Below are 23416 nucleotides of genomic sequence, written 5' to 3' on the forward strand. Positions count from 1 at the left end.
CCGGTTTTGTCACTGTCAAGTGCCCAAAGCAGTGTTTCATCCCAAGGCTTTCTCGAGGCTCTCCTAGCAATGTCCTACACTTTAGGTGCGAAACCCTAAACCTGCAAAAAAACACAGCAGGCTTTAATTTTCTGTTTTGGATCGTTTTGGGCGGAGCGAACACGTCTACACGTCTCTCAGGTTCTCCCGCACGCAATGGGACAGTTCCCCTCTGAAACGGACGAGTTTTCACGCGAGAAAACTCTCAAGTTTCGCAATCCTTTGCGATGGAACTGTGGGACGTCGTACCTGTGGGGGATTAGCAATTAGCTAATCCGGTTCCTGTACAGAAGGCTCTTGCCCTGGCAAACGCGCATAAAACCCCCAAAACTGTACATGGTCATCTGAGAAGCCCAACTAGTGGGGCATTACCATATGTGCAAAGGGGGGAGAGAGATGCACGAGAGCAAATCATCGCGCTACATAGAGCAAGGGAGAAGGCAAGCTTTCCATTAAAGCTATGATCACTTAGACCCACACACTGTAGTCACTGTGAGTTGAAAAATCAGCCTGCCTTCTCAAATTGGGCGCCCCCTCTTGGGATGAGCCTGGCAAGTTGCTTTGGAGCCGCCATGTGTCTAGTTTGGCTCTTTTGAGTTAATTCCTAGTACCCACTGACTTATAAAGTGTATAGAGGGGCCTAAATGACTTTGAATTAACCTAGACACCCTTTTGGAGCCACCTTCTGTCTAGTTTGCCTCTTTTGAGTTAATTCCTAGTACCCACTGACTTATAAAATGTAGTGAGGGGCCTAAATGACTTTGAATTAAGCCTAGACACCCTTTTACTACTCGGATCCCACTGCTGACTCGCCCGACCATCCCGTGGTGACCTGCCCTTCCTGACTGCGTGTGAAACTCTCAGACGTCGGTCGTTTCACACTAGCCACACTATGTTGGTACATTTGTGACTTCAAAAAGAGGGTCCCAAAAATTAAATAAAAATCAAGGGAAAGGAACCAACAACTAAAGTTAGTGGTTGCCACAACCTCGTGACATTATAATCATATGGCAGTGGGGGAGGTCGTGGCACAGGCGGTGGCAAAGACGGTTGCATTGGGTAGGAGTCCGATGGTTGCACCATGTTCTTGAAAACTTCCCCGATTAGAATAGAAGACTGTGTAGGTTGAGGAGAGGAGGTGTAAGGTGCAGTGGATGTGAATGTTGAACTTTGCTCAAGATGAGTGCTCCGAACTGTGCTCAAGGGTTCCTTTTACTTACGGAAGGGAGAGCCTTCCGTTCCTTCAGTGAGAGAGTGCAAATGATCACAAACAAAGTGGATAAACACTGTGAATGAAGGTGCTGAGATTGAGAGATAGAGAGAGAAGAATACCACACCAGAATGTTGTCAAACCCTCCTCCGAAGGCCCCACTCTCTATGCGAGAGCGGTCTACTATTGATTGCACAAATCTCTACAATGCAATGGACTTGCCCCTGATGTCGACGACGATGAGGACAACGACGAGACGGGCTGAAATTTGAAAACGCTAAGGGCTGAAATCTGCAAATTTCGTATCTGCTGAATCTGACTCTATGTGGGTGGCGACGGCGGTGATGACGACGCGACGACGATGCGCTGAAAACGCAGATGCTGAATTCTGCGAATAGCGGGCTGAATCTGCAAACCTCGGCTGATCTAACCGTGCGGCGAGGATCTGCTACAGGAAGGTGAGATTTGCAAGGTTTGGGGCTATTCTATGGTGTCTATATGCTGAAAACTGAAAACGCTGAAGCTAGGACTGAATCTGTCGCTGGGAATCTGATAAAAGCTGAGGTTCGTCTGCAATTGCAAAAACGCTAGGCATGTTGATGTGGTTCTGCTAGCGCCATGGCTGATCTGTAAACTGATGCAAAAACGTTATAGGTTCTGCTGTCGCCAGGCTGATCTGCAATGCTGAAAAACCTTGGGGCTGATCTGCATTGGATGAAAAACGCTGGCTGGTCCTTGTGGCTGAAAACGCTAGGTTGCATGCCGGGGGGCCTTGCTGAAAAGGTGCACTGTCGAACACTGAGTCTCTACTGCCTCTTCTGCCAGAAAGTGCTAGCGCTAGGTTTTCTTAAATAGTTCCTTAGTCATTTTGCCCTACCCAATTTCCCAACAAAGTCACTTATTAATAATAAGTGAAAAATGGCTAAAATAGGAAAAATAGGTCTATGCACTGTAAAAATGGAACCGGCCCGTGGGGCGGTAAGCGTTGGCTTTCACCCGAAATTCTTTACTTTAGACACACACACAGAGCACTTTGCAAAGAGAACCTGCGACGAGAATTAACACTTGAATACACACACGGCTCGGAAGCTAGAATGCCCCGAGCAGACGCCGACAACCTGTAGGCCCCAAAATTGGCGCCCCTTTCAATATTTCTTTATTCTTTGAGAGGGAAAGTTACAAAGTAAGGTCCTGGGAATCCTTTACCTGTATCACATTAGATACTACATGATTTGGCCAAATTTCAGCAACATAACAACCCCAAAACTTGCGCGAAATCAATTCCCCTGCTGGATCTCACTTGCACTGGCGTAAACCCTCTGATTCCTGCCCAAAAATAGTAAATTCAGCTCTCTATATTTACTGGTTTTTTCCCATGTTTTCAACCCCAAACAGTCCCCTAGCTATGCTCTGCTAGTGGGGCACGATTCCCAAGAGTTCTGGTGTCCGTATGGCTGAAAAACAGTCAATTTTCTGCGCGTACACAGCGCTGAATTTGCACCAGTACGGTGAGATTATGACCCTCACCGGTGCCTGCTTTGGAGTAGCACCTAGCTACCCCTGTTCCTTGTCACGTGACACATCCAACCCTATGTGTCCGTGGACAAGCTACAGCATGATCAGGGTTCAGTCAGTCTAGATTTAGAAGTGATTTGGTACTTTTGTGAGTCTATTCGTAGACCGTCTATTCGTAGACCGTGCATGCCCAGTCACTTAGTGTAGATGCATATCCTCTGGTTGCACACAGCATGATCATCAGTATTCCCTTCAGAATCCATTAGAATCAGTTAAGGGAATTTTTCCAGTGCATTTAGCCTATTTTCCCTATTTTTGACATTTTTCACTTATTATTTTAAGTGACTTTCCAACAAAAGTAGGTAGGGCAATTTTGTTAAGTTAATATATAAGCAAACCCAAGTTAGCACTAAAGGGCAAAAGAGGCAGCAGGAGCACATGCTCAACAGGCACCTTCTCAGTAGAACCCCCCCCAAGAGACCTAGCGTTTTTGCTCCCAAGCAACAGCCTAGCGTTTTTGGACCAGATCAGCCCGCGATTTGCACTTGCAGATTCCGACAGCAACAGGACATCAGATCAGCCTAGCGTTTTGCATTTGCAAGACAAACGACGTCAGAATAGCAGATTTTCAGCCCTAGCGTTTTTGCATCTGCAGCCAACCCTAGCGTTTTGCAAATTCTCCGCAACGGGAAGTCAAGTAACATCAGCGTTTTCAGTTTTCAGCAATTAGTACCCGCACATCAAGTCCCGAACCTCGCAGATCTCACCTTCCCGCAGCAGTTCCTCGCTTCACAATCAGTTTCCGCAAGGTTTACAGTTTCAGCCCGAAAAACGCAGATTTCAGCATCTGCGTTTTTAGCGCGTCGTCGTCGTCGCATCGTCATCATCATCGACATAGAGTCATAATTCAGCAGATAGAAGATTTGCAGATTTCAGCCCATAGTGTTTTTGGACAGCAGTAGAAAGATTGCAGATTTCAGCCCTAAAGCCGTCGTTGTCACCGACATAGTCACGAGTTCCATCAGTTTTCATGCATCATCATTGTACCACTTTGTGCAATCAATAGTAGACCACTCTCGCCGACGAGAGTGGGGCCTTCGGAGGAGGGTTTTACAACGTCTCTGGTGTCGTATCTCTCTTCTCTCTTTATCTCTCAGTCTCATACACTTGCACGCACAGTGTCCATTCACTTTGTTTGTGATCATAGCACTTTCCATTAAGAACGGAAGGCTCTCCCTTCCATAAGAACTAAAAGGAACCTTGAGCACAGTTCGGAGCACTCATCTTGAGCAAAGCGCAAACATTCATTCCGCTGCACCTAACATCCCTGCTCAAGGAGGCTCTTGTCTCAGCACAAAAGCATGAACCCACACAGTTGTACATCAGTCAAATGAAGAGCCCTCTTGTGGGGCATCACATAACTGCACGTAGGGGAGAGAGAGAGCAGTGTGTAGTGTGCAGGACATCACTCCTAGCACCACACTGTACATGGGAGGGAAAGAAAGCACTCCATAGCTCTTAACCTGTGACAAGTTCTCAATGAAGCATCCCCCTAGCATAAATCGAGCGCCCCCTCTTCTGCCCTTGACTTGTAATGCATCTGTGAACAAATAGATGCAAAAGGGAAAGATTACCATGGTTGCCAAAACCTGCGAATCGCTGAAAACGCAGCAAAAGAGCCCTGTAAACATGCATCTGATGCCTTCCAATGCTGAAAATGAGCTCCTTGAACCTAGGTAAAGTCATGGGAAGCTCAAAAATGGAGAGAAATGGCTGAAAATCAAAGTTATCAGCCTCCAAAACTGCTCCAAAAAGTCAGTTACGAGTTTTGTTCTCCCAAACTTGGTAAATTGACCAAAAAGTGTCACTTGGCACTCATACATGCAATTTCCCCGCATTGCGCTTCCTGCTTAAAAATCTCTCAACCGGTGCATCAGTTGACTTTGCAGCAGAGTAATAAAATGTTTCTCTTATCATTATGAAGCTAATGACGCGAACAGATTTCATGGCCCAAAATAGCAGTTCCCTAAATTTTAGGAAATGATTCCGTTGGGCTCCCACTGGTCATCTGACCATCTATCCTCGTTGGGACCGCATCCAAAAGTGCAATGTGGCCCAATTGTCGAATACTTTCTGCTAGTAGTCCCATCTTGACTTTATGCCTTTATTGGGTTCACTTCCTAGTATCCACCAACTTGCTAAGTGCGATGGGGGGACCTACATGATCTTGCTCTGAGCCTAGACATCCTTTTACTATACGAATTCCAGTGTCGACCACTTCTCATCTGCGGGTGAAACTACCGTTCACATTGGTCATACAATGTCCGACCGTTTGCTACTTCAAAAAGAGGGTCTCAAAAGTAAAACAAACCCATTGGAAAGAAACCAACAACTAAAGTTAGCAGTTGCCACGTCCTCGTGACATAGTTAACAGCTGCCACGTCCCCGTGACATACCCCCCTCTTGAAATCTCAAACGTCCTCGATTGCATACCATAAATACACGCCACTGATGATCTTGTGCTATCAACACTCTTTTATCATCGCATGTATCCGCAAGAAAGGCCGTAACACATAGATACAAATGACTTAATGAGACCTTCATACTTTTGTCATTTCCATCTATTACACTGAATTCATATGTACATTTGATGTACTAGCTCTATCATTACCCCTCCTTTGCACACGTTGGGTTGGGGCATAAGTAGGCTGTAACCCAAAGGCCTCAAGGTAAAGCTGCAATACATTTGGTGACTCTGACAGTTCATGCTCTTTCATCCACTTTGCATTCATAGGTGGATAGTCCTTGAACTTCACCAAATAGCATCTTGCAACCTGTCCCTTAACTTTTTACATGTGCAAGAGGCTCTTGCCTCTGCAAACAAGCATAATTCCACAATATTGACGTACCACCCACGACCAAGCAAGCTCAAATTTCAAGATGATTTACCAATGCGTCATAGAATCCAAGCAATTGCCTCAAAGAATCGGCAAGCAACATGTCACCTGGCAGACCCACATCACTCCAGCAGGAGATCTAGTGGCCAATCTACCACCGTGAGACCTCTTCCTATCTCATCTTGGTTCATACTTGCAAACCCTAAAAACGCAGCAGAAAATCAGCCCTAATTTGACCACTTTTTAGCAGGGCATACATGCGGAATTTCCTGTCTGTCCTGTGAGGAGAAACCCTCTTCGATAATGCCCTTCCCTTTGTCGGCCATAGTGTAATCCCGCCTTCCTGTACTCTGTGTCTTTACCCAAAACAAACGAGGCTCACTCTTTGAGGAAAAAGTGATTGATATCCCGGCAATGGAACCTTGGAACCGGCCCGTGGGGCGGTAGGCGTTGGCTTTCACCCGAAATTCTTTACTTTAGACACACACACATAGAGCACTTTGCAAAGAGAACCTGCGACAGAAATTAACACTTGAATACACACACGGCTCGGAAGCTAGAATGCCCCGAGCAGACGCCGACAACCTGTAGGCCCCAAAATTGGCGCCCCTTTCGGTATTTCTCTATTCTTTGAGAGGGAAAGTTACAAAGTAAGGTCCTAGGAATCCTTTACCTGTATCACATTAGATACTACCTGATTTGGCCAAATTTCGGCAACATAACAGCCCCAAAACTTGGGCGAAATCAATTCCCCTACTGGATCTCAATTGCACTGGCCTAAATCCTCTGATTCTTGCCCAAAAACAGTAAATTCAGCTCGCTGTATTTACTGGTTTTTTCCCTTGTTTTCAACCCCAAACAGTCCCCTAGCTGTCCTCTGCCAATGGGGCACGATTCCCAAGAGTTATGGCATCCGTATGGCTGAAAAACAGTCAATTTTATGCGCATACACAGCGCTGAAATTGCACATGTACGGTGAGGTTATGACCCTCACCGGTGCCTGCTTTGGAGTAGCACCTACCTACCCCTGTTCCTGCTCAAGGAGGCTCTTGCCTCAGCACAAAAGCATGAACCCACACAGTTGTACATCAGTCAAATGAAGAGCCCTCTTGTGGGGCATCACATAACTGCACATAGGGGGGGGAGAGAGCAGTGTGTAGTGTGCAAGGCATCACTCCTAGCACCACACTGTACATGGGAGGGAAAGAAAGCACTCCATAGCTCTTAACTTGTGACAAGTTCTCAATGAAGCATCCCCCCAGCATAAATCGAGCGCCCCCTCTTTTGCCCTTGACCTGTAATGCATCTGTGAACAAATAGATGCAAAAGGGAAAGATTACCATGGCTGCCAAAACCTGCGTATCGCTGAAAACGCAACAAAACAGCCATGTAAACATACATCTGATGCCTTCCAATGCTGAAAATGAGCTCCTTGGACCTAGTAAAGTCATGGGAAGCTCAAAAATGGAGAGAAATGGCTGAAAATCAGAGTTGTCAACCTCCAGAACTGCTCCAAAAAGTCAGTTACGAGTTTTGTTCTCCCAAACTTGGCAAATTGACCAAAAAGTGCCACTTGGCACTCATACATGCAATTTCCCCACATTAGGTTTTCTGCTTAAAAATCTCTCAACTTGTGCATCAACAGACTCACAAAAGTGCCATAACACTCTCTAAGCTAACTGAACTGAACCGAACCCTTGTCATGAACTAGCTTGTCCACATACATATAGGGTTATATGTGCACGTGACAGGAGGCCCTTGTGCTTTCTGGTGCCGAAGGAGAAAAAACCAGAGGCAACACAGGCAGCAACATGTAGTTCAGAAGCTGCTAAAAGCCTTGCATAATCGCGAAATTTTGCTAATGTCACGAAGTTTGTTGAGGAGGAATTGCAAATACTCTGTAGAATCTAGAAGCACCATCTTGTCCTTGTCTAATGGGGCAAAACCGGTGTGCTTTCAGAAAAGCAGACACCTGAAGCTCTAATATCAATGTAATGGAATAAGACACATGCCAACTGAAAAGAACAGTCTCGAAAGACTTAAGCACTTCAAAACAACTTGAACAGAGAGAGAGAGAGAGAGAGAGAGAAACTACGAGTTGCACGCAAAATTCCGTAACTACCCTCGAGAATGGCTTGGTGCGGCGCCCTAGTTGCAACACACTTGTTGTAATGGAGACCATCACTAATTTCGAGACTTTTAGCACTTCAAAACAACTTGAACAGAGAGAGAGAGAGAGAGAGAAGCTACAAGTTGCACGCAAAATTCCATAACTACCCTCGAGAATGGCTTGGTGCAGTGCCCTAGTTGCAACACACTTAATGTAATGGGGACCATCACTAAGCTCCTCACAATCGGAGTCTACAAGCCAACAATCAGCGACTTGCATTAAATTGCATTAACTCTCATCTCTTTTCTACACATAGACAGAAGACAAACGCATTCCCTTTTCTGCACATTTATTCAAAAGACAAATGCATTTCCCATAAAATTTGAATGAACTCTAACTAGAAGTGCATACGGAGGTTAATACAAAGTCCTTGGAGTGGCCATCTCCAAAGGGCATCCTCATACACAAACCAGTACGGAGAGGGAAAAACATAACAGACACACCGAGCATCCATGTGACGAAACCACACACGATAAGCCATGTGTTAAACAAGAAAAAATAAAAAAACACACCATGCCTCCCACCATCGCCTCACATGTGCCCTACTTGCTCTCCTCTCTTGCTAGTAGCATCACATGCCACCCTATGCAAGAGGGTGGAGAGCCTATCAGGCTAGGCCCTCACGACCTCATGAGCTTCAATTGTCACGTGCACATCTAACCCTATGTGTACGTGGACAAGCTACTTCATGACATGGGTTCAGTGCAGTTAGATTAGGAAGTGTTCTGGCACTTTTGTGAGTCTGTTCGCAGACCGTGCATGTCCAGGCACTTAGAGTAAATGCATATCCTCTAGTTGCACCTAGCATGATCATCAGCATTACCATCAGATTCCATCAGAAGCATCTTACAATGCGGAAAACCTATTTTTCCTATTTTAGTCAATTTTCACTTACAATTTTTAAGTGACTTTTGTTGGGAACTAGGTAGGGCAATTTTGATACGCAAGTACATAAGAAACCTAGCGCTAGCAGTTTCTGGCAGAAGAGGCAGCAGGAACACCTTGTTCAACAGGCACCTTCTCAGCAAGGAAACCCCCCCCCCCCTCCCCGACAGTCAACTCAACGTTTTCAACCAAAGAATAGCCTAGCGTTTTTGCCAAGGACAGCCAGCGTTTTTGCATTGCAACAGCCTTGCGACAGTAGGATCAAGCAGAAGCCTGGCATTTTTGCATCAAGTACCAGATCAGCCCTAGCGTTTTTGGATCAGCACAGCCCCCTAGCGTTTTGCAGATTCATCGCGACAAGATCACCAATAGCATCGATGTTTTCGATTTTCAACAGTCAAACACCGCAGTAGAAGTCCCAAACCTCGCAAATCTCACCTTTCGGTAGCAGATCCTCGTCGCACGGTCAGATCAACGAGCATTTACAGTTTCAGCCCAGAAAACGCAGATTTCAGCATCTGCGTTTTCACTGCGTCGTCGTCATCGCCGTCGTCACCGAGATAAGAGTCTGAATTCAACAGATAAAGATTTGCAGATTTCAGTCATTAGCGTTTTCAGATTTCAGCCCATCTCGTCATCGTCGTCGACATCGTCGGCAAGTCCAAGCATTGTAGAGATTTGTGCAATCAATAGTAGCGCTCTCTCGCCATAGAGAGTGGGGCCTTCGGAGGAGGGTTTGACAACATTCTGGTGTCGTATTCTTCTCTCTCTATCTCTCAGTCTCAACACCTTCATTCACAATGTTTATCCACTTTGTTTGTGATCACTTGCACCCTCTCACTAAAGGAACGAAAGGCTCTCCCTTCCGTAAGTAAAAGGAACCTTGAGCACAGTTCGGGGCACTCATCTTGAGCAAAGTTCAACATTCACGTCCGCTGCACCTCACATTGGTATCAAAGCTTTGGCAGTGTTCTGTATCACTCAAGGAAAGAACCACAAGATTTTTTTTTTTGCTTGTTGCGGTCGAACATAACCCAAGTGCTCTTGGGCGTGTCCATTCCTAATCGTGTTTTTGAAGAGTGATAGGAATCCCAAGAAGGAAGGGCTTGTCCAACCTCCCCTTGTTTCTCTTTTCACTCATTGAGAGGGGACCGCGCACTTAGCGGCCGGCCAATCGACGTGAGGTGGGAAAAAGCAACCTTGGTGTGAGCGCAAGGCCGCCAAGGGGTACGCCCGCGGGAAAGAGAAGAGCTCGGGTAAGAGAAGATCCTTCTCTAACACAAATTGCAAGCGAAAGAAGACCCTCAAACCCTCAAGAACCTTAAAAACTCAAGAACCTCGAGACCCTCAAGACACTCAAGAACCTCAAGAGTCAAGATCCTCAAGAACCCAAGAACCCAAGACCCACAAGAACCCAAGTTCCTCGTGAACTTACGAACCCAAGACTTCAATGGATGGTCATCATCCGAAGCGGAATGGATACTTTGCATGGAGGTGGTGAGCATGGGAGTGGCGAAGAAGAGTTTTCCCCACCAGGAGGTTTTTCCGACCCTCTCCCTTCCCCATCTACGCCAAGGATTGCACTAACTCCTATGGAGGCTTTCAACAAGATCATGATGGACAGGAAGTTAGAACGCGAAGCAAGAAATGCAGAAAGAAAAGCAAAAATGGATCGCAAGCACAAAGAAAGAAGAGCCGAAATAGAGCGTGAGCACAACGAAAGGAAAGCCGCATTGGTCCTACTATTTTCTAATATTCAAGCACAGATTAAAGACATTCAGGAGAAGGAGACTCTTTCAGTCTTTTCTTCTCCAAAGCACGACAGACATGATTTGCATGATAATGATAAGCATGATGAATTGTATGATAATGATAAGCATGATGATTTGCATGATCAAGATGTGATTATTCACGAGCATGATGATTTGTAGGATAATAATGTGATTGTTCACAAGGATGATGGTTTAGTTGATGCTTTTTCTAGCGAAGCTAACCTCATTGCAGATTTGATAGATCACGAAGAACCGATCTTGGCTCTCGAGTCGAGTTCCAAAGACCCCCCACAAGAAGTATTATGTGTTTGAATGATTAGTCGGCATGCATTGTTCGAGTGTTTCATTCGTCATGCTTTCCTATATTTTAGTCACCATCCTTATGTGATCCCTTTTCATAGGCATGACATATTGTACGATGAGCACGATTCACTCATGAATGAGCACAGATGTAGGCGGATTACTCATGAAAAGATGAAATGTTTGCACCCAAGAAATTCAATTCCATGTCTCTTCCTTGGCACGACACAATCTCCAAACGAGCACAAGAAGGATTGAGCATCAAGCATGGGCATTTCCATTGTGATTTGCCACCGTTGATTGATTTAGATCAAAAAGATTCCATTGTTTGCATGTGTTTGATGAAGGGTTTGGCACTCCATCTATATGTTCATCTACATTGCATGCACGGTCTTTTAAGAAGACTAGAATTTTTCAAGTCACTTTACATGGAATGGGTATGTTCATGTTGTTGTGTTGAAAGTGGTTTCATGAATTTTCAGCCTCAGAGATTCTTGAAGAACTATAGACGAAGTTGAAGCATGGAAGGAGCCACAGATCATAGTTACCAGGAATGCGAAACCGGAACGGAAACGGGGAACGGGAACGCGGAACAAAATGCCATTCCCTGTTACGGGTACTCACGTTTGAAATACAGAACGGGGATTCGGAACGGGAACTTGGAATGGGAACGGGGAACGGAGACCTGAAAACGGCCATTCCCTGTTACTATGCCACAGATGCCTTTGTGTCGCTTTCGGCGCGGCCCAAAGAAGCAAGCGTTGCAGACCTTTATGAAGTTCAAGTATCGCATGACCCACGCATCAGAATGGGTCGGCGAAGAGTCTTTTCCAGGCTTCCAGACGCTGTTGGCAATCTCCCTCGACACCATACGGTTCGGTACCAGTACCTCACTTTGAAAAGGAGGGGACGTCACGTGCACAACCCTATGTGTGCGTGGACAAGCTACTTCATTACATGGGTTCGATGCAGTTAGATTAGGAAGTGTTATGGCACTTTTGTGAGTCTGTTCGCAGACCGTGCATGTCCAGGCACTTAGAGTAGATGCATATCCTTTGGTTGGACATAGCATGATCATCAGCATGATCATCAGCATTACCATCAAATTCCATCAGAAGCATTTTACAGTGCAAAAAACCTATTTTCCCTATTTTAGCCAATTTTCACTTATCTTTTGTTAGGAACTAGGTAGGGCAATTTTGATAAGCAAGTACATAAGAAACCTAGCGCTAGCACTTTCTGGCAGAAGAGGCAACAGGAACACCTTGTTCAACAGGCACCTTCTCAGCAAGGGACCCCCCCCCCCCCCCCCCAAGGCAGTCAACTCAGAGTTTTCAGCCAAAGACCAACCTAGCATTTTTGCCAAGGACAGCTAGCATTTTTGCAGTGCAGCAGTCTGGCAGCAGCAGGATCAAGCAGAAGCCTGGTGTTTTTGCATCAAGTACCAGATCAGCACTAGCATTTTCGGGTTAGCACAGCCCCCTAGCGTTTTGCAGATTCATCGCGACAGGATCACCAATAGCATCAACGTTTTCAGTTTTCAGCAGTCAGACACCACAGTAGAAGTCCCAAACCTCGCAGATCTCACCTTCCCGCAATAGATCCTCGCCGCACGGTCAGATCAACGAGTGTTTACAGTTCCAGCCCGGAAAACGCAGCTTTCAGCATCTGCATTTTCAGCACGTCGTCATTGCATCGTCGTCATCGTTGTCATCACCGACATAGAATCGGAATTCAACAGATAAAGATTTGCAGATTGCAGCCATTAGCGTTTTCAGATTTCAGCCCGTCTCGTCGTTGTCCACATCGTCGTCGACATCGTCGGCAAGTCCAAGCATTGTAGAGATTGGTGCAATCAATAGTAGACCGCTCGCCATAGAGAGTGGGGCCTTCGGAGGAGGGTTTGACAACATTCTGGTGTCGTATTCTTCTCTCTATCTCAGTCTAAACACCTTCATTCACAGTGTTTATCCACTTTGTTTGTGATCACTTGCACTCTCTCACTAAAGGAACCGAAGGCTCTCCCTTCCGTAAGTAAAAGGAAACTTGAGCACACTTTGGAGCACTCATCTTGAGCAAAGTTCAACATTCACTTCCGCTACACCTTACACTAATGGTTTTATGCACGCTTCCATGCCGTATGTACGAGCAGGAAGAAATTCTAATACCAATGTTAGTCCCTCGCTAGATCCATCCTACACATGAAATGACACAAGCCATACTCATGCATAGCAAGCGCAGAGAGCCAATAGAGCCAATATTGTCACGATTGTGACGTATTCTTCATGATTGTATTACCTTTCTTGCCTGGTTCTCTTGCAGATACAAAGACGTACCAGATCAGAGACCCCTATTCTCGAAAGGATGTACCTCTTCGTCCAAGAGTCGCATCTATTCGGCAAATAGCCATGCCTCTTCGACGAATGGCTGCACCTCTACACCGAATGGTCACGACTCTACAGCAGAGAAAGACGACTATTGACCTAGGGTCATGTCTTTTGACCAAGGGTCATGTCTCTTCATTGTGTCTCTTCAGATTCTATATAAGAACGCCATTGTAACACATTTCAATCAATCAAACATTCAGTCTCTAACTCTGTTGTTCTCAAGTTCTGTTCAGAGTTTCAATTTCTTTTAAGTTTCAATATGAATAAACACACATAATAAGCGTGTTCTTCACAGTGGTATCAGAGCAAAATTTTTTCCCAAGCCTTTGGACTTGGCGTCTACTTAGCTTCGTCGTTGCCTACCCTTCCTGCAACCCTCACCTCGTGAGTTGTATGGCAGCAGAGGAAAGATGGCCAATTGCCTACGCGTATGCGGTAACTTCCAACTATTCTCTTTGATTCAGAGAAAAACAAAAAAAAAAGAAGGAATATACAACAGGCAGACAGCAGTGTGTGTGAGTGTGTGGCGTACCCAGAATTTATGTGTGGCGTGTACCCGTAGGCTCGTATGTACAACCGGTACTTGTAGTGTTATGCCTTTCGCCGCACCTCTTCCCAAGCAACAGAGGCCTTCACCAAGCGACAGCTTTGGTAGCGATTGACAATTCTTTTTTTTTTTTTGCCTGGCTGAAATCGCACGCTGGCTGAGTTTTTTTTCTTACGCTGGGGTTAATAAATTACGTTGGCTGCCTGACCTTTATAAACTTGTAAGTTATTAAAAATGCCCGGCCGCCCCAAATTTGGGTGACCGGCCATAGACGGTGTTTCATTAACTTACCCACATTATACAGCATGGCTACATATTCTTCTACACAACGAACCAGCAACACAGCGAAATTGTGCAACGCTGGCCTGCTTGCGAGTTCTTCTTCTGGCCACACGCTACGCGTCGCGGGCTTTACTTTCCCATGGACGATGATACATACCATCTGCCTGTTCCGTATCTGTCATACGTAGACGACGTGCCGGAAGAAGTTCTTCCCGAAAATCCTCCTCCCAACAAGATCATAATCATCTCCGATTCGCCGGACATTATACTAATTCCAGATTCTCCAGAGCCAGAAATTGCAGAGATCCCTGCGCCTATACCTATTCCTGCACCCGTTCCGGAGCAGGCTGTTCCCGAAGTACCAGAGGGGATTCCGTCTCCCACGTACTCTCGCGAACCTCCGAACCCTCTCGAAAGAGAGTATCTGGTGCACATCTCGCAACGCCGTTTCGGGTTCCAAAGGTGGTCAGTGTGGCGGATTACCATTCGGTGCAAGCAGACAGAGTTGCCACATTACGAGTTCCTTTTGACTCGTTTCCCATTCGTCGCACATCATATTCCGGCTTATTACGTGGATAACCTCTCCGAGATCCAAACTTCCCACACATTAATTCATTTCCACGCCGAGGAAGTCGTGCCAGATTACACTCCACTAACTCCAGAGCTCGACGAGATCGAGGATTTTACGAAGGACGACCCAACATTCGCTGAGTTCGCAGAGCCACTACACACACCGCCTACCTTACCTACAGGTTGGTCTTTTCTAGCCTCGCCTCGCTACGAGCTGTGAGCTCATCATGTCGGATTCAGGGACACAACAGGAACAGGTGGACGGAGCAACACTCTTGGCCGCCATTCAGCAACAGTTTGAGGCCCAAGCTTCACGACAGGCCCAGTTCGAGTCTATGCTCCAGTCCTTGTCCAATGAACTTAAAGCCCTGACACAGCCGACACCTCAACAGGACGACAGTTCTACATCTTCCATACGTGGCGAAGATCAAGCGATGCAAGATCCACCTGATGAGGTTAACAATCCTAAACTTAAATACTTATTTCAATTCATTACAGAATCTAATAAAAAAAAAGTGGACACCAAACCCCCTGAACCTTATGATGGTCGACGCAATAAGCGGGTGATTGATCATTGGATTTTCAAGATGGACAATTATTTTCATAACCTGGGCATAACAGAACAAAAAAAAGTAGCTTTGGCTGCTAGCCTACTGAAAGGCACTGCCTTTCTTTGGTGGCAAAATCGAGTTGCCTTAGGAAAACAAACACCGACGTGGGCCAAATTCAAGCGCGCAATGTGCAAAGCCTTTGTGCCAACAAGTGCTGATTTTCATGCGCGTTCTATGTTGCGCCACTTAAAGCAAACAGGCTCTGTGGCTGCTTACATATCTCAGTTCCAACAATTGAACTTGGAGATAATGACCATTACTCCCGACGATAAATTACATTTTTTCGTCGATGGACTTGAGTCCACCCTTTACGATGATGTACATAAAGCAAACCCCCCTACAGTTGAGGACGCCATTTCATATGTGGAACGGTTAGGTGACTTTCGCAGAGATCACTTTCCGCTTGGTCTAGCCGGTGATCGCCCATTTGGTCGTGGATCCCGTGTCCCCCTTTCGAAACCAGCGTGATGTCTCTTATTCAGGCAATAGATCACATAATGGTTCTAATGGTTCACAGTCCCAATCAACTGCTAGTTCCTTGTCCCGATTTAGTGTTTGGAGTCCGAGAGCGCAGAATTGTAGGCCAAATTTTCAAAAAGATCGGTCTAATTTTAATCGACGTCGTCGTCGCCGACAATCATTTCGGCAAAATTCTTACCCGGATAGACGTGCATATGGCAATCAAGCGTCAACTTCTGCTGCTCCTCCACAACAGTCCAATTCACAACCCTCCAAAGATGGATTATGTACCCTGTGCGGTGGACCTCATCGTTGGTTCCAATGTGATAAGCGGCCTCAACCGTCTAACCTGAGACAAAACGCTAATGCAGAGACAGCTACAATGTTACCTTTTAATTCTTACCAGTCTGCCGATTCTACCTCACAGCAAGACAGAGGCAAACGTGTTGTTAACACAATTCGCGTTTCTAAGGTGGCTACATTTTTAATGAAAAATGCCCAGAATACTATGCCCATACCGAGCAACTTGTCTAATCGTATTAAGTCTCCTTGGCTTCATTCATGGCAAACCAATTAACATTTTGGTTGATAGCGGATGTTCCAATAATTTTGTGAGCACCAACATTGTGCATCGACTACAATTACCTATTGTCCAGAGTACTCAACCGTACGATGTTGAGTTAGCAGATGGGTCATTCTTAACGTGCAACACAATTGTTCAGCAGTTGCCCTTTGACGTTCAAGACTATCAGGACAGTCTCACTTTCGAAGTAATGCCATTATCCACTTATGATATGATTCTTGGCCAATGTTGGTTATACCAATATGACCCTCTAATCAGTTTCCGAGGACATACTATAACTCTTTGCAAGGGTGGCCAGCTTCTTACTTTGAACGGCTTATTTCGTGTACAACCGGTGACTGTCGTTTCTGCATTGCAAGTGAAGCGGGTGGTACGCAAACCACACAATTCTACAGCTTTGTTAATGATACGTAGCATCGACGATGATTCAGCTCATACAATTCAATCCAAACCAGCACCAAAGCCAACAGCTTACCTTGAGCAACCATTCTATAAACCATACTTGGATCTTTTTCCTGATGACTTGCCGAGCACCTTACCTCCTCGTAGACCAGTGGATCATCCGATTGATCTCATTCCTGACAGTGCTCCGCCTACACGAGCTCCGTATCGAGTCTCATATTTTGAATCTCAGGAAATTCAGAGACAACTAGCAAAATTATTAGATAAAGGTCATATTTGTCCAAGCAAAAGTCCTTTTGGTGCTCCAGTATTGTTGGTTAAAAAAAAAGATGGTTCGATGCGCTTGTGTATTGACTACCGCGCATTAAACAAATTAACAACTAAAAACAAATTTCCTCTTCCACGGATTGATGAACTGTTTGACCAACTTTTGGGTGCTAAAGTATTTTCGAAGATTGACTTAAAGTCTAATTATCTTCAAATCAGAATCAAAGCAAGTGATGAGTATAAAACAGCATTCAGAACAAAATATGGACATTATGAATTTCTGGTAATACCTTTCAGATTAACCAATGCTCCTGCATCATTTATGACCTTAATGAATGAAATTTTTGGTCCATATCTGGATAAATTTGTCGTCATCTACTTGGATGACATTCTGGTTTTTAGCAAGGATATTGCAAAACACAAAGAGCATCTTCGTTTGGTGTTTTTGGTATTACGGACTAATGTGCTTTATGTCAACAAGAAAAAAAACGAATTTTTCAAGGATCGGATCGAGTATCTTGGTCATGTTATCTCAGCTGATGGAATAGCAGTTGACCCTCAGAAAATCAAAGTCATTATGGAATGGCCTCTTCCGACATCAATATCTGATGTTCGTTCATTCTTGGGATTAGCAAATTTCTATCATACCAAGGTTTATAGATTTTCCGATATTGTTGCTCCTCCATCAGAATTGACGAAGTTTGACAAACTTACGTGGTCTTCAGAAGCAGAAAAGTCTTTTAATGATCTCAAACAAGCCTTAACTACTTCAGTCATGGCCATTGCGGATCCTACAAAACCATTTCTTGTGATGACAGATGCTTCAGATCGTGCTTTTGGTGGTGTATTAATGCAAAATGACAAGGTTATTGCATTTGATAGCAAGAAGTTTACTACTATACAAATCCGTTATCCAGTCTATGACAAAAGTTTATAGCCATTGTCCATGCATATCGTACATGGAAACATTACCTTTTGGGAGCTGACTCTGTTGTCAAGACAGATCATCAATCATTGCAGTATATTTTTACACAACCGGTTATGAACCCTCGACAAGGACGTTGGGTGGAATTTTTGGCAAATTTTCACATGGTCATTGAATATGTACCAGGACTTCAGAATTCGGTAGCAGATGCACTTAGTCGAATGCCTCAAGCTATGAATATGGAAATTTCTACAGTTACATTTTATATTCCTGATTGTTTTAAAAATGAATACTTGACTGATCGAGATTTTGCTGAAATCTTTCGAGTGCTTCGAACAAACACTCCTACACAGGCAGAAATGAACCTGGTTGTAGCTTATACAATGCAGGATAATCTGTTGTATTATGAGGACAGAATTTGTGTACCACATAATTCGCGTCTGCAAAAAATGATCATTCAAGAACATCATGAAGTACCTTATGCTACTCATCCCGGAATCAACAAAACGTACAAATTATTGACAGCTGTTTACTATTGGCCTCAAATGAAGCAAGATGTGGTGAACTTTGTCAAAACTTGTCACTCTTGTCAAACTATGAAGGCGTCACGACAATTACCGCAAGGATTGTTACAACCGTTACCAATTCCAAATGAGCGCTAGGAAAGCATTAGCATGGACTTCATCACAACGTTGCCCAAATCTTCCAAAGGAAATAATCAGCTATTGGTGATAGTGGATCGATTTTCTAAAATGGCACATTTCATACCTTGCAGAATGACAGCTTCAGCGCCAGATATTGCTTCATTATTCGTGCAGCATATATTTCGAATCCATGGATTACCAAAATCAATCATTTCAGATCGAGATCCAAAGTTTACAAGACATTTTTGGACCACCTTATTCAAATCATTGGGAAAGAATCTTTTATTCAGTTCAGCTTATCATCCACAGACTGATGGACAAACTAAACGAGAAAATCAAATATTGGAAGAAATGTTACGACATTATATACAGACTCGATTGAATTCTTGGGAAGAATATTTGCCATTGGTGGAGTTTGCTTACAATAACTCCTTTCATTCAGCAATTGGCATGACTCCCTTCCAAGCAGCCTTTGGACATACTCCGTTGATTCCTACAAATTTTGTGATACAACATAAGGTTGCTTTGGCAGATCGATTGGTAATGAAATGCAAGATATTCTTATTCAAATCAAGGACAAGTTGGCACATGTTTGACAGACTTATCAAAAGCAAGCAAATAAACATCGTCGCCATACAAAGTTTCAAGAAGGAGACTTGGTGTTATTATATGTTGCTTCGCATCGATATAAGACAGTAAAGTCTGTTTTTCCAAAGTTACGACCCAAATATTATGGTCCTTTCAAGATTTTGAAGAAGTATTCTACAATCAGTTACAGACTTGAACTTCCACCAACATGGGGAAAGATTCATCGGACATTTCATATTTCTTGGCTTAAGAAATATATTCCAAGAGATTCAATTATTCAAGATGTCTCATCCTATGTTCCAGAAATAGAGGAAGAACACTTGATTCTAGTTCCAGAACTTATTCTTGATGTTCGTCAAAAAGAGACAAGACGGAAGATTACTACAGAATTTCTAGTCAAGTGGATGGATCTTGATGAATCAGATTCTACATGGCAAACGGATGAAGAGATGCAACAATACCCTCAACTTTTACAAGAGTTCTTTGATAAACGAATGTCTATAATTTAACACACAGGGTTCTATTTTAAATGGGAGGGAATGTCACGATTGTGATGTATTCTTCATGATTGTATTACCTTTCTTGCCTGGTTCTCTTGCAGATACAAAGACGTATCAGATCAGAGATCCTGTTCTCGAAAGGATGTACCTCTTCGTCCAAGAGTCGCATCTATTCGGCAAATAGCCATGCCTCTTCGGCGAATGGCTGCACCTCTATGCCGAATGGTCACGACTCTACAGCAGAGAGACACGACTATTGACCTAGGGTCACGTCTTTTGACCAAGGGTCATGTCTCTTCATTGTGTCTCTTCAGATTCTATAGAAGAACGCCATTGTAACACATTTCAATCAATCAAACATTCAGTCTCTGAGTCTGTTGTTCTTAAATTCTGTTCAGAGTTTCAGTTTCTTTTAAGTTTCAATATGAATAAACACACATAATAAGCGTGTTCTTCACAAATACGGGCTCACCCTAGCCTCTGCAGCCAATGATCTAGCCTCTATCATAAGGGCTTGTGTCCCATACCACCAAGCCCACACCAATATGGGTGTGCGAGTAGAGCTGCCAAGGGCCTAGAGTCCAAGTGTGCTGATCACACAAGATGGCTCACAAATGAGCCCAAGGTCCTACTTATGGGATTCCTTAACTGCCCTAACCATAGAGCCATGTTCACACTTGGCCGGACATAGCTCAGATGCCCATCCTGATGTCTAGGACGTAACAGTTGTACTCCCTTGTTGTCCCTGATGCTATTCGACTGTAACCTAATTTGCTAGAAGTAAACTACCCAACACTTTATGCTTGACCCTATCAAGAATTGGTCCTTTGCAATTTGGATTATACCAACGTTGAGCTGTGTTGTGGCTACCTTTTGACACAAATTTTCACAATAAGGTTTGTCACCCTTCTTCAGTTTCAATTCTTTTACCTTCTTGTTGATCAAATCTTCCAACTCCAAATCTCCCTTACTCCTTTTCTTCTTCTTCTTCTTGGCTTGCATTTCTTCTTCTTCTTTCCTTTCTTTTCGTCTCCTTATCATCATCTTCCTCAATTTGACCCTATTTTTTATTCATATGACCCATCACTATTTGTATCCTAGCGGGATTTTGAACCGTCGGACTTGCTTGAGTCAGTGTCAAAACCTGCTTTTAAACTTCCCTTCTTCTTCTTTTGGAAACTCATTATCCCAAATCTTTTCTCCACTCTCATACCAACCTGTACCAAGTCAGGTACTCCTCCTGTAGCTTCCATACTAACCACGATGTCTCGTAGCTCCTTCCTTAATGCCTTCAAGAAGTATCCGAACAACATTTCATTAGTGGACATTTCCTACCCTTGTAATCTCCTCTCTAACTCATCCAATTTCAAAGCATTATCTTCCACCAGCATATATTAGCATATATTTCTATTTGATGGTCTTGATATTTGCCAAGACATCATCAAGTGTCTTTTTCCTTCAGATCTTCCCAAGAAGGCGGTCTTTAAGGCTGTATAATCCGGAGCAAGGAACTAAGTGAACTAAGACATAGCTTTACCTTCTAATGTTGCTCTAACTGGTGCATCTTCTAATTGGCACTATATGGCCGCCGAACCCGCCTTCCGTCCATTGGATCTCGAATTGGGTGACATGGCAATCAAGGTCTTGATTTTTCTTGCCCTGAAGCTGTCCGAACTTGACCTTGAGGTTTGTGATTTGAGCTGCCATGTTTGTTGGTGTTGGAGGTGATGATAATAGACCTTCTCCTTAATCAAAAAACTGCAACCTCCTTCTTGTCAACAATGGTCAAGTAGCTACAACCCCAAGCAATTGTGCTACTCGTCTCAATGAATTATCCGAGGTGGTATCACATTGTTCTGGTGCTCTGTCTTCTTCCTCTACATCTAAATCCATTCCCAGGACATGACTTCGCTCCCCAAGCTCTTCATCATATCTAAATGGAACTAATTCTGAAATCTCCCCTTGATTTCCACATCTTCTCGCTTTGCTCTAAAGAAATAAACATTCCCTAGTCTTCTAGAGTCTGTGTCATTCATCCATCACCCTGAAAACTACCAATACACTACAAAGTACTATACCCCAAAATCTGCGATCCATTCTAGCTCCATCCACTTCCAGATGGAAATCCGTAGAATCTCCAATGCTTATGCTTGTTCTAATCAACCAAAACACACATCAACACTTGAAGCATACTCAGACTTAAGGAGAAGGAATGAGAAAAGAGACTAGAGAGCAATGGTTCAGTTCCGCCCAGAAAAGAAAGACTAACAGACAAAAAGCAAATCTTGTATGACTACTTGAAAACGATTATAATGGACGGATCATGTCTAATGATCGGAATCATAACTGAATACTACAGGGTTTTCAATATTCAAATTCCCCACGTTACAAAGTATGTGCCAAAAAAGGAAAACATAAAAGAGGTGGTTGGAATGGCCCTAACAATCATACATCATATAAGCTCATTTAAAAGGTGCCAGTAGCACTTTCGGTCGGGTCTCTCTTTTCCTTTACCTTCAGATATATCACGAGGTCATGGCCAGGGCGGGAGCTAGTACAATTAATGCATAGTCATACTGTGGACAATGATATTCTCCTTTCCTTCTAGAAGGTTGCTCAGATCACCCAAAACCTCGACCTAATTCTATCTCCAACCCATCCTTGCCTACCCAGAGAGTTGCACATTTCCAAACAGTAATCTGATATTAAAGGGCTTGATTTTCACCTTTCCATGCAACTAACAACACCCTTGAACTCAAAGTCGACAGGGCCCAGAGATGCCATGAACTTGAACATGTGTAATTATGGCTTTAAGAACATCTCTACAATCATTCACACAGAAACCAAACTTCCTGAAGGATATAATACAGCCTGTAAAGGCAATCAAAACTTACCCCATCAAATTCACGCGCAAATGGATGCTGAGCTCCACAAAGAGTTCATACATCTGACCTAGATCTGCTGCATTTCCATGTGAGTACAGCAAGGTCAGCCGTGCAGATGGATTTCGGACATAAAGAGCTACAATGCTGTGGTGGCGTTTTGTACTAAGCATCATGATGTCCACATTCTCTCTTTGCGGCACATCAGAAAGCTTCAATTTGCCAGTGGCTTCATCCTTGACAACCCTGTATGAGGGAGGGGTGGGAGGAAAGAATGCAAATTTTGCTGCAACAGTCGAGGTTACCGCTCCCATGATAAGGAATACAGAGGAAATTGTTGTCAACGAGTCTTCATGTCTCGCAACGAAACCCTAGAGAATTCGGTGTCCATCATTTCTGCAGGTTGGGTAGCTCGCATTCATCTGTTTGGCAACGGAAGATGTCGTCCTCATAACTTTCACGCTGCGGAAGAGCAACCTAGTGATGTCCTTGCAGGCAGAAAGATGAGCAAGGAGCTTGACCTTCACATTTGCGAACCCTGGTGCTTTCCCGACTCAACTCTGGCCGGTTGGGCGATGGCAGACCTGCTGAACTTAGCAGAGAGAGAGAAGGATTACTGGTTTGGGGGGGGGCGGGGCGCGCGAGAGAGCTGTCGACAAAATATGAAGCCACAGAGAAATGCTGCTTATAAAACCAATGCCACGAGGTATCCAGACCAAAAAATAGAGCGCAGCAAAATGGAGGCACATACCTAAGGCCCACGTCTCACATGACATATAGTTCCTTGAGAAACTATTTTTATAACCAGGACACCTAAAATTCTCTCAATTTTGGGATGCGATAACAAACCTTAGAAGAGAAAGGACGCTAGGCATATAAATTTTCTTGGGGTGTTTTCCTCATATGCAAAAATCCTCTTTATTTAATGCCTCATATGCCGTTCTTTTGTTTTAGAATGCACACATGCTGATTCACCTTGTT

General features: G+C 44.2%; 1 protein-coding gene across 1 annotated transcript in view; it reads right to left on the bottom strand.

Annotated features, from left to right (window-relative positions):
* Nucleotides 1–23130, bottom strand: part of LOC147455981 (uncharacterized) — a 93878-nt gene extending 70748 nt beyond the window's left edge. The window contains exon 1 of the mRNA XM_086514581.1: nucleotides 22448–23130. Within this exon, the coding sequence (XP_086370707.1) occupies nucleotides 22448–22749 (302 nt within the window). The 5' untranslated portion in view covers nucleotides 22750–23130. The remainder of the gene's footprint in view (nucleotides 1–22447) is intronic.
* Nucleotides 23131–23416: the final 286 nt, after the last annotated feature.

This window comes from Adiantum capillus-veneris, chromosome 6 (genome assembly GCF_014529385.1).
Source record: "Adiantum capillus-veneris isolate H3 chromosome 6, ASM1452938v2, whole genome shotgun sequence".
Lineage (NCBI taxonomy): Eukaryota > Viridiplantae > Streptophyta > Polypodiopsida > Polypodiales > Pteridaceae > Adiantum > Adiantum capillus-veneris.